This window comes from Fibroporia radiculosa, assembly GCF_000313525.1.
Source record: "Fibroporia radiculosa TFFH 294 genomic supercontigs, scaffold8592, whole genome shotgun sequence".
NCBI lineage: Eukaryota > Fungi > Basidiomycota > Agaricomycetes > Polyporales > Fibroporiaceae > Fibroporia > Fibroporia radiculosa.
In genome coordinates, this window is record NW_012133457.1 from 104,161 (window position 1) to 117,156 (window position 12,996).

The 12,996-nt window shown below is 50.0% G+C and overlaps 4 protein-coding genes across 4 annotated transcripts; 2 read left to right on the plus strand and 2 right to left on the minus strand.

Moving 5' to 3' along the window:
* Positions 1–271: 271 nt before the first annotated feature.
* Positions 272–2,264, minus strand: FIBRA_06724 (uncharacterized protein; the record flags this gene model as incomplete). The annotated part of the gene is made up of 6 exons (XM_012328436.1): positions 272–617; positions 681–924; positions 981–1,809; positions 1,865–2,027; positions 2,090–2,129; positions 2,195–2,264. 6 exons carry the CDS (start codon positions 2,262–2,264, stop codon positions 272–274), a joined length of 1,692 nt encoding a protein of 563 aa, XP_012183826.1.
* A 361-nt stretch (positions 2,265–2,625) lies between these two features.
* On the plus strand, positions 2,626–5,210 carry FIBRA_06725 (uncharacterized protein; the record flags this gene model as incomplete). Its single annotated transcript, XM_012328437.1, has 6 exons — positions 2,626–2,703; positions 2,771–2,899; positions 2,955–3,175; positions 3,230–3,359; positions 3,414–3,970; positions 4,028–5,210. 6 exons carry the CDS (start codon positions 2,626–2,628, stop codon positions 5,208–5,210), a joined length of 2,298 nt encoding a protein of 765 aa, XP_012183827.1.
* A 937-nt stretch (positions 5,211–6,147) lies between these two features.
* FIBRA_06726 (uncharacterized protein) lies at positions 6,148–9,141 on the plus strand (the record flags this gene model as incomplete). The annotated part of the gene is made up of 21 exons (XM_012328438.1): positions 6,148–6,333; positions 6,408–6,417; positions 6,484–6,501; positions 6,567–6,627; positions 6,680–6,839; positions 6,890–6,930; positions 6,983–7,013; positions 7,071–7,112; positions 7,162–7,208; positions 7,262–7,352; positions 7,410–7,481; positions 7,530–7,580; positions 7,640–7,877; positions 7,932–7,986; positions 8,046–8,175; positions 8,229–8,274; positions 8,327–8,350; positions 8,404–8,454; positions 8,509–8,603; positions 8,656–8,808; positions 8,866–9,141. 21 exons carry the CDS (start codon positions 6,148–6,150, stop codon positions 9,139–9,141), a joined length of 1,878 nt encoding a protein of 625 aa, XP_012183828.1.
* A 252-nt stretch (positions 9,142–9,393) lies between these two features.
* Positions 9,394–11,165, minus strand: FIBRA_06727 (uncharacterized protein; the record flags this gene model as incomplete). Its single annotated transcript, XM_012328439.1, has 15 exons — positions 9,394–9,405; positions 9,458–9,491; positions 9,548–9,635; positions 9,693–9,712; positions 9,768–9,778; positions 9,839–9,874; positions 9,936–9,981; positions 10,036–10,077; positions 10,133–10,391; positions 10,443–10,531; positions 10,588–10,661; positions 10,714–10,791; positions 10,848–10,869; positions 10,928–10,954; positions 11,011–11,165. The coding sequence occupies 15 exons, from the start codon at positions 11,163–11,165 to the stop codon at positions 9,394–9,396; spliced, it is 993 nt and encodes a 330-aa protein (XP_012183829.1).
* Positions 11,166–12,996: the final 1,831 nt, after the last annotated feature.

Here is a 12,996-nt window from a genome sequence, read left to right on the forward strand (position 1 = left end):
TACCGGCCCTCGCGCGTGATATACACTACAAAACCGGGACTATGTTTGCGACGATAGCAGATTGGGATGAGGTTGAGACATGACTATGTGTACTATACAGTAAACTACTTCGCAGCACCCTTTATTGTGCATGATGACGGTAATCGACCAGCTATAAAATATTGGTGGAGAGGACATCTTGATCCAGCGCATAGCGTCTCCCGGGTATGACAGACAAAGTCCATGTCGTGACGATCGTACATCCATAAGTTCGTAGAAGCAGGAGCCCAGCCTAGACGGCCATACTATGTCGTCTTGAATCGTCACCCTCCAGACGTTTAAATTTGAGCGTTGAGCTACCCTGAACGGAACGTCTTCTTCCTTCCATGTTGACCCAATCACTCCCGCCTCTTACTCCTCCATATTCGGCATCGGCCTGCGTACCTTCGCTTTCTTCACCATCTTCAGGGAGTACATAAGCTCTGGATTTCTTGCGCTTTATGCCCACAGTGGGGGGGATTTCAGATGGTGGGTATTGTGGATCGATCTGGTCAGGCGATCCTCGCGATTCGCGGCCGTCGCTGGAGGAGGTTGACGACCGCTTTGAAGCGCCAGGTGGGTCTGGTTTGCGCATTTTCCTTGATGATGAAATTCATGTCAATGGCTACAACACGGCAGCAACAAATGATAATATATCTCACGTATTCAACTTGGGTTCTGCATAGTTGATACTCTTCCGGACCCTCCTCTCGCGCCCTCCTGTTGGCTCGGGATCAGGTGCGGGTGGAATGGGGCTAGATGTCCGCGGTGTTAGCAGGTGCGACGAGTCGGAAGCTGGCTTGGCGGCAGGTGTCAGCAAGCTGCTGCGCACTACATCCGATGAAGTGTGACCAGAACCACTGGCAATGGGAGAAGTGTCGTCTGGTATGTATTGCCTTTCAGAATCTACTATACCATCAGTCTCATACACTGAACAGTAGCATCAAGTGCATCTAACTTACCATTCCTAGCTTGATCTATGTTGAACAAAAGTGGTTGACTAACCCGAGAATTTGTAACGTCCTTGAGTTTGGACTTACTGCCTTCCATCTCACGGCCAGGCTCCTCTGCATCCCGCGATCGTTTACGCTCTCGTTCTCTTGGTCGCTCGGTAATGGTGTTGAATTCTCTGTGCCTCTCCTTGTCTTTTTCCTTCTCCTTCTTCTTCTCCTTCTTGATACGTTTGCTCACGGCCTGTAATAAAACCTCAACCTCCTCTTCTTCGTCCTCCCCATTGACTACTGCAGGCACATCCTCTTCTTCGGCAAGAATAGCGTCTCTTCGCAATGGAGATCCAAAGGCGGGACTTGGAGGCCGAGGGGAGACCGTCCCAGTATCAATACCGCTTGTCGTTACGGTCGTAATCGACATGCTTGCAAGAAGTCCGCTCTGCCTTCTGGTAGGCTGGCGTTTTCCTGTCTTACCCACTTGTTCCTCGAGAACTACTTGGGATATTTCGACAGGAGAAGGGACGACCCGAGTGAGGATTGGGAGGCGTGAATCTGAAGTGCGTGGCTTGGTTTTCCGACGTCGGACCGGCGTGGGATCTTTCTCTTCTTGGACGTCATCGTCTGGGTCTTCAGGTGAAGACATATTCGTCTCGTCATCTTCGTATATTTCTGGAACAGTGGGAGGTCGAGCCAGTCGATTAGATGGTGGAGACGCGTTAGGGTCTGATACGGGGCGTTTCGCGCGCGGGCGGGGTGCTGGCTCTTCAGGACTAGATGAACGTGTAAACGGCACATGGAATGATTTGCGTATATGCCCCAAATGTTTAATGAGGCTGTGTGTCTAGTAGGGGAATGTTGGTGACCGGTAAGTGGGACTAATATACGACGTCACTCACAGCGGCCTCTGCCTCCGCTATGATCTTGCTTGACCTTTCGCGTTCGCGCTTTAGCTGCGATGCCAGTGCGATCTCTGACGCTCGGAGGCGAAGGTTCTCCACGTATAGCGTGGAAATCTGAGCGTTAAGCTCCTCAATCCGGACACTGAGAGTTGAATTGAGTCTGCGGATTCGAAAGTCGTTAATGAGACAAGGATCGTCGGTAAGCCGCATTATCCAGCTCACTTGGTGATATGCTTGTTGGCTAGTAAGAATTTCTTCTTAACTATTCGCCGAATTTAGGTTAGTAGTTAGCATGGCATGCGACGTACAGGTGGTCAGCAAACACACAGTTTTCGAACTCCAGGAGGGTATCATGTTGACGGGAATCAATTGAAACACGCGATTGTCGCCTGCTCATTGCGGCTGACGGCGAGTGGGTGGTATAGTCCAGGCGGCGGTGTGTCGCGATGTCGAACAACAAGTTCACGAACAAGCCACATCAGGGATCAACGCGTGGGTGCCGTGCACCCGCACGAGTCGCGACGTCATGAGCCGAACCGAGAGCTGAGCCAATTCTAGATCGTCTCCATTGCTCGATCACATGGGCGCGTGTTGAAGTGGTTCAATACGCTGCCCCACTTGCCTGTGCAGGGCTTATTTCTGAAACACTGTCTGGTTTTTCAAGGTTGTCATTGATCAAGTCAAAATCACTTTTATACGTATTTTTGGACCACACCGAACAGCCTAGCTTGAAATTGCGCGAAATAAACGGGAGAAACATGGCAAATGAGCAGGAAGAGGTAGAGGAAGATCACGGCGACGCGTTTGCTAACAGGTCTGGGTTCCAGAGTGTGCAGGTAAGAGCCTTCAGATATCATTCAATCATGTCTAGACGTCATCCGGCTCTATGCCAATCTGGAATAGGAGGACGAAGAACATGCTATTTTCACAATTCATAACAGGCCCGTTCGTTTCTACTTATATACCAATGGCAAGAGTGGCCATTACAGCCTTACTCCGCACCAAGTGGAAATTTTATCTAACAAGATATATGTATGGAGGTTGTTTTGATCTTGTCTTTGCTGCATTTCATGATTCACATTTCAAGACACACGGAGGAAACTTAACCCTTGATGAAGAGGATGCCGATACCATCATTGCTCCATACGCTGCAATAGAAGACCTGAGAGGAAAGTTCTGGGACTCGCGCACAGTCTATGTCGAAGAGCCTAGCTTTGTCCAGCGTTGCATCATTAGGAAGCGATACGTGGAGAACCGTCACAAGCCTGTCAGAAAAGGCATGGGGGGACGATCCTACGGTGGTAACAGGTAAGCTGCTTTATAAGCTAAGATGATAATAACAATCCTGGAATAATGCTATAGTCGCGTTGAGTTCACTGCCGAAGACGATCGCCATTTGTGCGAATATATCGCTTCTGTTGCTCCGAATCCAGACGAAGGAGGACGCTCAGGACTTGAAATCTATAAGCGTTTACTAAGATCAGCGGAATACGTGCGTTCACTGAAATAGATTTTGTATCTTCTGGGTAATCTCACAGTCATCTAGTTCGAGCATAGACGGTGGGCCAAACGCCACACGTACTGGTCGTGGTTGGAGCGCTATAGGAAACGGCGTGCGCTCTTCGACCCTATCATCGAACACTTGGTGGAGGAGAATCCTCCTCCCGCTGACGGAAAGGGTCTATACGAACGTAGCAGGCTAGTCAAGTCAGGGACTGTCCGTCAAGAACTGGTGGAGGATGAAGATGAGGCTGATGCCGAGGAGGAGGAAGAGGAAGAGGGGTCTCAGAGAGTGCGTGAGGGTGGCGAAACACGTAAGAGGCCTCGGGTTGACAGCAGTGGCGAGTCAGACGGCGAGCGAGAAGAAGAGGAGTACTTACCCGTTCACCCTGCTAAGAGGGTAAGACGTAGCGATATGGGGCCTCGAGTCGTGTCTCCTATTGAGCATGGACGCCTTGCTCGGAGGCCGACATCATTTCCACAGTCCACGCAGAGGTGGGATAATAGTCTTCTTTCGAGTGACGATGATGATGAAGAGCCAACTGGGATTCCATTCGAAACCCTCAGCGAGAATCCTGCCAGTTACGAAGTAAGTCGTGCAAGGTAAGATCTCAGTTGACCATACTGTACTAGATCGTCTTGATCCTTGATGTTTGATAGCCAGAGTATTCCCTCAAGTATCCGCCGCCCGGGACCCGAAGATGCTGGTCCATCTGGCACACAACCTTCTCCGAGCCACTTGAGGTCTCCTATGTTCGAATTCTCCCCTCACTCGCTTTCTGACGCGGCTCGCAGGGTACCGATGAGTTCACAAGCCACACTGGTCGGCACACAGATGGCGCCTGCCGATTCTGACAAGGTCTTTGCCGCTCGTCAAACAGTGTCGGAGACCAATCAGTCAGTACGCTCGAAAACCATATTAAATAGCACGGCAGCGCGACCTGCTTCCGGTAGTGCGCGACGACGTGGCAATATGCAAGCTCAAACAGCGGCCATTTCAACAACGAGTCCCCAGACAGCCACTAGGACAAAGAAATTTATGGTTGTAGAGCCTCCCCCTGTGTCTGACTCATTCCCTAAACCTCGGACACGGGCCACTGTATCCGCCGTAACGGGCGCAAGAACTCGTGCATCAACTTCCCGCGCCCCTCGACCAAATACTGCGACTACGTCTATTAGCGCGATTAGACAGCAGAATATGGTGGAAGAAGTACATCAAGACTCTATTGGCGATAGTGCGATGCCCAGTTACATGGGCGGCAACGGAAGCTTAGAAGGTGCCCCCGGTATGGTGGGAGAGACCAACGAAGATGAACTTGAAGACGTCGAGGGGCTTCTTGCCATCAGCAACGGCTCGAACAGCCAGAGCAAGGCTTCAAATCCTATGTCAGGCCAGACCTCACGACAACCCCATCCATTCGAAGTAGACATGGATAGCGATGACGAACGCTCACGATCGATCCTGCTGCCTGCGGTCATAAGCAACACTAGCGCGACTTCGGGCGTTCGTAGTGGTGCACTCATTCGTTCCGCCGTCAATACACCAGAGCGCCGACAGTCTGCTGTTCAGCCTCCGGGGACACAGAGAGTGTCGTTTACACCAGCCAGCCTCTTGGTTGAACGCTCTCAAGCTTCTTCAAGGAGGCGATCGGGTCCTCGCCTTACTGGTTCATCGGATACGGACTCGGTTCCTATGCAAGGTACGCGGGCGAGGGAGGAGAAGGTTAGGATGGTGGAAGAACTACAACGAACGCCGTATACGCCACCTCGTGGGACTAGGGCTGCCGCCGCAACTTTGACGCTACGAAATCGTGAAGTACCCCGTATCGGGGTCAGGCAGTAGATGACGACTAATATATTCATCGTATCTGACAGATGCATCCATGACTTATTGATTATTTAGTATAGTGTGCGTGATTTCGCTTTTACTCACATCCAAAGCTGATGCATTACTGACAGGTCATATCTCTAAGCACAATGAGCTCTGATCACTTCCATGTATATTTCATGTTGAATGTGTTCAAATCTACCGTATGCATAGGTGATTGCGGCGCAGTATGCACGAATCTGTTGCTACGACGTTTAAGTCGTTCATTTGTTCAGCTGAGCTCCTCGTAGCATTGCCTTCGAGTGGCAGACGGCCTCTAGCAATGTCTAATTTTCGTTCATTTGATTTGACCTGCCTACATAGGTTCCCACGTTTATGGTTCGCAATTCGCATTTCCTTCACTCACTTTGCAGAATGCACGGGGGAAATATCTCTGAAAACATCGATATTGATATGACAAAATGACAAAATGAAGGAGAGGGCGTCAACTTTCAAGTTCCACTGGCGGCTATTCAGTCTAATTTCAGCGTGATAAAATCAATTCGAAGTCGAAGACACTCAACTTCGCTTCTGTCGGCGGGCGAGTGACCATCGCCTTACCCGGGTCTTAGTAAGTGGGAGCCAGGTAGATGACTCTCCCACTACAATAATTTCAATACTGCAATAGATCTTTGGGAATGCCTGCTATTCGTGCAACAGCTACATACTTCGCCGCAGCCAACAGCATTCACAGCTGCCGTTCGCAGTATCGGCACCGGTTCGGCGGTATCGGTGCCGGGAAAGCCGAGCACGCCGGGCGCGTCGGCAGTGACGGCATTGTCGGCGCGCTGTGGGCAGCGCCACAGTGGACTTGACAGTGTGTATATGTAGTGCCGTCCATGGAGCCATCGCAGCCGTACGACTCCCCCAGTTTCCTTTACTCTTCAACATTGTCTCCTCGTGGTCTGCCGCCATGAATAGCACCGCTTCTGAACGCCAGCCGCTCATTCAATCTTTGGCCGCCCAGCCTGGTGCAGCAGCAGGGGCTGTGATACCACCGGCGGAGACGAAACAACCCACAAAATTAGGACCTCTGGAGATTACTCGCTCGACTCGCTACGGGATTTTGGCTGGGATTTGGGCAGCAACTTTCCTTTCCGTGTGTGCTATTTTTTCATTTTGACGGAGCGGCGCTTAGGGGTTTCTTTGACATGTTCGTTATGAATGCATTAGTCCTTGAATAGTACGTTTGGCATAATTATTATTGGACGCATTTTTTGATACCCTATGATTTGTATTCCGCCTACAGCAACTCTGGTTGCTACGCGTGAGTTCCTTGGAGACACGTCGTGTCACACGAGCAGCAGCGCTAAGTAAATTAATGTTGCTCAGTGCTCCCTTCCATTTCTTCCGAGTTCAACAAGTCTCATCAAGCACACTGGCTCGGAACAGCGTACGTATGCCATTGCATCGCTGGACTATCCAGATTCAAATGATTTATGCAGGTACTTGCTCGCGACATGTACATTTACTCCCTTGTATGGGCGTCTCTGCAACGTCATGGGTCGCAGAGGTGCCAATCAAACCGCAGTATTCTTTGCAGCCCTCGGTACCATCGCGTGTGGGTTATCAGGGAACATGGAAACATTGATTGCAGCAAGATTTGTAAGTAGCATATACTAGCAGCGTTTGACTAACCTGATCAATATATCCAGCTAGGTGGATTGGGTGGCGGAGGGATCTTCACGACCGCAACGTGAGGGCTCAGTGTTTTAAGATTTGGGTACCATGTGGCTGACACGACTCAGGATTATCACGAGTGACATGTATAGTCTGAGAGTTCGTGCCCCCTTTATATTGAAGTATATGTGCACATTAACTGTCCGTCTTATTTAGTCACGGGGTCTTACGCAAGGAATTTCTTCTGTATTCAACAGCGTAAGTTGGAACATTTCAATCGCTACTTCTGACTCACTGGCATCATCAGCTTGGGATGGGTCTAGGAGGTCCCCTGGGCGGGTACATCAGTGATCGGTAATGCTTGTTAGTTGCGTTGAATGGCTCGTATCTGACAATCAATTTGTCAGTTTTGGGTGGCGATGGGCGTTCCTGATCCAGCTTCCTCTTTTCGTCATCTCTTTCATATTGACCTCCATCAATTTACACTACGTTACCCCGGTGTGTGATGTCAATTTCCCTTGTGTACTTGAATGCTGACCGCTAGGTGTGGTTCAGGGTAAAGGCAAGAGTGCACGGGATGTCCTGAAGCGCATAGATTATGGTGGCAGCTTTACACTGCTAGGATCGGTTTGTACGGAGTATCCTCAGCTTGACCATTCTCATCCTCTGAAATAGGTGCTATCTATTCTCATCTTCCTCAGTAACCATTTTAGCGAAGAGCAGCCGGTATGTAGAATGATTTGAGATCCCGTACACAGGAGACGCTTACTGGTAATATTTTGTAGTGGTCTTCACCAGCAGTATTTGTTCCCGTCATACTGGCAATCGTGTTTGCTGTGGCATTTGTTGTTTTCGAGCTGTGCATCGCACCAGAGCCCGTCCTAGCCCCCAGGTTACTCAAAGAACGTATCCCGGTGCTTGTGGGAATGAGTAACTTCCTCGTCGCCACCTGCAACTTTACTGTCATGTACAACTTCCCTACGTGGTTCCAGACTGTACTACTCACCAGTGCAAGCGAGGCTGGTAGGGCCCTTTCACTTTCGCTGTCTCATGGATTCCGTTGACATGTTCGTAAAGGCGCGCATCTCATCCCCAATGGTGTTTCTATATCCCTTGGATCACTCTTCGCCGGGTAAGAATGTAGTTGACTTGGCGGTAATCCGAGGTAAATTAATAGGATTCGAATGGCAGTTGGATTATGCATCAAACGGGAAGATACAAACGCTTGAATCTCATATTCGGCTTGTTTCCTTTCGTTGCTGCAATTTTGATTAGCTTGATGCGAGAAGACTCGCCGCCGGCACAACTGTGGTTGAGTATTGTACGTACAACTATTCGCCTACTTCGCGTCTGGCCTGATTGCTCCTGCTTTAGATACCGCTAGGATTTGGCAACGCCGTTGTCCTACAGACAATGTTGAGTAAGTAAGGTGCACTGATTTGTCATGTACGTTGATTTATATGGTGTCGCAGTCGCTCTCCTCGCCCATCTTCCCGGTTCGTGCAGAGGATTTCTGCATTGAACGCATTAATGGCTAATTTGTATACAGAGTCGTCAATGGCCGTGGGGACGGGCTTCGGACAACTATTTCGTGGGATCGGTATGTTCTACGTCATTACGTATAAGCTGAGCTGACTGAGGATACTGTGTATAGGTCAAGTTGGCGGGGTCGCCATCTCGGCCGCTGTCTTTCAGTCGGTCCTGACTTCAGAGCTCCGCAAACGTATCACAGGCATTGGGTCTGAAGAGGTCTATTTACCTTTACTTACTGTCCTCGATTGCGCTCACTTTCTATCACTAGATGATTACGAACATTCGACACTCTGCGACCCTTGTAGCGAGACTCCCTCCGGATCTGCAGCGCGCAGCAAGAGACTCGTATGCTATCAGCCTGCGTGTAGTCTTTCTGATGGCAGCCGGATCTACCTTTCTAGCTTATATCGTGCGGTTGCCGGTACGTAGGGCGCTCTTTTGAAGTTCGATGCGCTTCACATCTGCGTATCACTTCCAGATTCCAGACAAGCCACTCGAGCGAACACGACCTCGGAGTACTTCTTACGGCGCAGTGTCTTCTGCGCACTCCGCACCGACTCATGCGAACGAGACAGAGAGTAGTATCGATAATGACGGACCTCATGCGAGCGATGATGATGAGGATGCTATTCCGCCTCTGAGGACTAGGGGCCCGCGTCCGCGACGATTGTCTACTTACGAGTCCTCTGATGGTGGCATGGACCTAGAGAGCGATACCATTGGAGGATCGGCAAGAGCGGACAGTCATCGCTAATGCATGCGAGTCTTTCACTCCTTGTCAGCCATCTGCGCGTAGCAGAAATGACCCATACTCGATTGTGGGCCTTACAGTGTAAGGTTAATGCACCGCATACGAACTACCGCACGTCTGTGCGCAATGCGTCGGGGTCCACTCTGGTTGCAATTACGATTTCACGTTTCCTTTTTCATACTTAGATACATCGAATACAATTACAGCTGGACATCCAAATACATTTACATGTGATTGTTGCGAACTTTCCTCCATTTAGAGGTAGGCCTAGCCGCGACGGTCAGTTTCATCGTATTATAGCATTTAGCTTTTGACTCACAGCAGCATTTGGAGGACTGGCAACACCTCCAAGCCTAATATCCAAAGTAAGTGACGTGAAGTATCTGCTTAACAAGGTGCTCAAACTTACACATTGAGAGGCCAGGAAGAGAAGAAGAACGTATATCTTCCGGTCTCGGAACAGACATTGGCCAACGCTTCTAAGTCGAAGAATTCACCTACAAATACGCTTGCTGTCAGCTATTTATACGATGAGCGATAGCATCCACACATACCAATGGGCATACCCCACAGACTATCTGAGTGTAAGCACGATGTATTTCCCTGCATTCAGTTGACCTGTCGCTTACCAGATGATTGTCTGCAGATGCATCGAAGACAATGAGATCACCACGATGAAATCACGGAAAATACCACTCACCTGGTGAAGCGTGCGGCGGCCCGGGGCAGGCCAGCGCTGCAAGGAACTTGCGTTGAGCACAATTGTACTCAGGTAAGGACTGATCTCCCGCGCTCACCTCTATTGCTGGTTGATCAGAAGCTATGGCGGCGAAGTGGTTGTTCCTGTACTATCATTCTTAAGTCTCAGCCTCCACGGTCAATACTATCAAGGCGTACCAGAGGAAGCGTTTCATATCCTCGGACTGTTCAATACCCGCACTGCGATCATGTCAGATCAGTGACAGCGTCGCGCTATTCGTGCCAGGGTGCGCACAGGGTCTCTGGCTTCCCGTTCAAGCTGTCCCTCTCTTCTTGAGTGGCAGTGTTGAACCTCTGCATGAAGCCTACTCGGAGGAGTAGTATATCTCCCTGCCGGAAGCTCACTCCCTGCTGCTTCGCGCAGTCTTCCAGATCCTTGGGTGGGATGGCGTGTGTTGTCCATGGGTCGTATGGCAGCGACCCCCCTGATGTGGTGTAATAGCGCACAAGATCTAAAAGCACACCGCGCCCACAAATGCCATGCTGCGCCCAGTCTGGTGCGAATGGATCAGGAAGGATTAGATTAGCGAGATGAATGAACATACTATGAATGCCGAACTTGATAAGCTGAGGATCGACAGCGCTTGAATCGGGAATGACAAGGTCGCCTCTTTGAAAGAAATCTGTCGGAGTGCTGATCATTTCATTTCCGAGTTAGCGCCTAGATCGTGCGCTGATCATGCTACGGACTTATTATAGAAAATTCCGTGCTCGAGAAGGCCATAATGTCTGAGCCCGTCCCATTGTGAGCCCGATTGTGTGTTCTGTGGACCGGGATTCAGGGGAGTCTCCGCATGCCTGGACCAACAAACATACAATGTGCAATGCGTCATCATTAATCGCCGGCTCCTTGCTCCACATCTTCACATGTGGAGGCTGGCGACCAAACAACGGCTGACAAGTATCATTAATATCCGGTCTTGAAACATCAACTCGTTTGTTTTCTCTACCTTGTTCGGAAAGTTGACGGGCCTGTGTAGAGATCAAAGCTGAGCTCTCGTCGTGAATATATGCAAGAGTAGAATCGTACCAATTCAAACACACTGATTTACCTAATCTGACAGCAAAATGAATAGTGAGCGGCGGGGCGGCGACGACCATGGTCAAACGTACCGAATCTCCTTCGCTGCCTCCCTGACTACATCCTCTGTGAGTAAGTTAATGGTACCCAGTTGGTCATCTTTTCCCCAGACTTCCCAAGCACAACCAGTGAAGTCGCGGAAACTAGGGAGCTCGTCGAAGGAAGGGAGTTGTTCTGGTAACGGCATCGGGGTGTAGATATTCAAGACACAACTACCGAGAGCCTAAGCCAGAACGAAGTGCGTCATAATATATCGATTCCCATGGGGGCCGGAACCGCGTCGGAACAATGAATTGAGCCTGATGACTGAGATTTCTCTCACTTGCATGTCCAGCTGACCACATAAGATGGTCTGCGAAACCATCCGGGTCCTGAAGATGGTAGTATGCGATACATATTGAGGTTTGTAAATCGTCTAGACTGAGCTCTGGGGATGATAGTGCGGGTGCTCGCACCTGCGTGACCACTCTGGATCCGTCGCCTCCTTGTAATAGATTCATATAGTAGTCATTAGCATAGAATGGGCGAAGGTTCAGTACTTAGTGCGGAACACTATAGGCCGCGAGCAATAGTGGAAATTCGTATTCTCATATGATATCATGATCAGTCATGACTTGCTCCTGACGCTCGTCTTCAAGTTGCCGAAGATACTGTGATTGATCTTGTTATTTGTGGATTTTTCTAGCGCCGGTTTTCGATGAGAAATACAACAGCCTGCGTGGCTTATCCCTTGAGTGACTTAGCCTGACGAAAACCCTAGATAAAGCGGAAACACAGCGAGACAATCATAACGCTCGAACTCGCATCGTACGATCACGCGAAGCCCACAGCATCTTGACCATTTACGGTTCCTACATAGCGTTCAAAGGCACTATGCCACCCACGCTCACCTTGACCGGGTACCAAAACGTGTTCAAGATAGTTGTTGTGCTGTTTGCATATGCCATCTGCACATATACAGCGCCTTCGTCCTGGTGCCGTCCAGGCCGGGCTCGACGAGCTCAAGGTTCTGTTGTTACATTGAACGTCGTCGTCGTCATCGTCGTTCGCGTGCAGTAGGAGACTGCGCCGCCGGTACACGAGCCTGGACGTGAGGTTAACGTCCGCGAAAGCGCCGGCGCTGTGAAGTCATAAAGATGTCGTCGGGCAAGTAGATGGCGACAGACGTGGCGTTTGTTGTGATCACGAGCAACTAAGGATGGATGGCCCGAACAGGAATTGGAGGTCTATCCAAAGGTATTAGTGTCCTACGGGTACTGGCACTTTAGTTTGTTCAGGAGAGTCGATGTGGTATCGACGCTGGCTTGATACAGCACAGTGTAGATGTAGCGCAGCAGACGGTACCTGTCATAATGTGAGATATCGGAAGAACTAGAACGGAAGCCAGCGCAGTATCTCATATCCAACGTACCCCAGCTATCTATTATATATTAAACAGTCGGCTAGCAATGGAACTCCTGGCTGATCGAGGCATTGTAATTTTGATACACCCACATAATGAGGGTCTCCCTCAAAGACCATGTGTTTTCAACTGATATTCCGCGTGAACGGATAAAACACAGTTCATCGCACATACATCTTCGTCGTATCTTCTTCTCCATTTACATTCCACAGCACACATCAGCACACTCCACCAGAGTCGATACATCACAAACGGCACAATACTTACCAGGCCACAAATGCCCATACCCACCACCGGAAGGTGGAACATGCCTCTGGTCCGCATGCATTGCATGCTGCCCCAGCCAGGACAGAGTCTGCCGCTGTGTGGGGCCCGCGATAAAAATTTGATTGCTGTGTATTTGGAGCACAAATCAAATGCGCTAGCAACGCCTTACGTAGCTCCGAGGAGAGATGGCTGAGATTTGGGGAGCGAGAACGAGAAGACGCATGTAACTCCACGTCGAGAACAGGAATATCTTTGATGTAGACTGGTACATGAAAGAGAAGCAGGAGAGCACAGAGTGGATCCAAGAGTCATGGAAGTGAGCGTTGTTGACTGGATAGGCCGGCCCTGT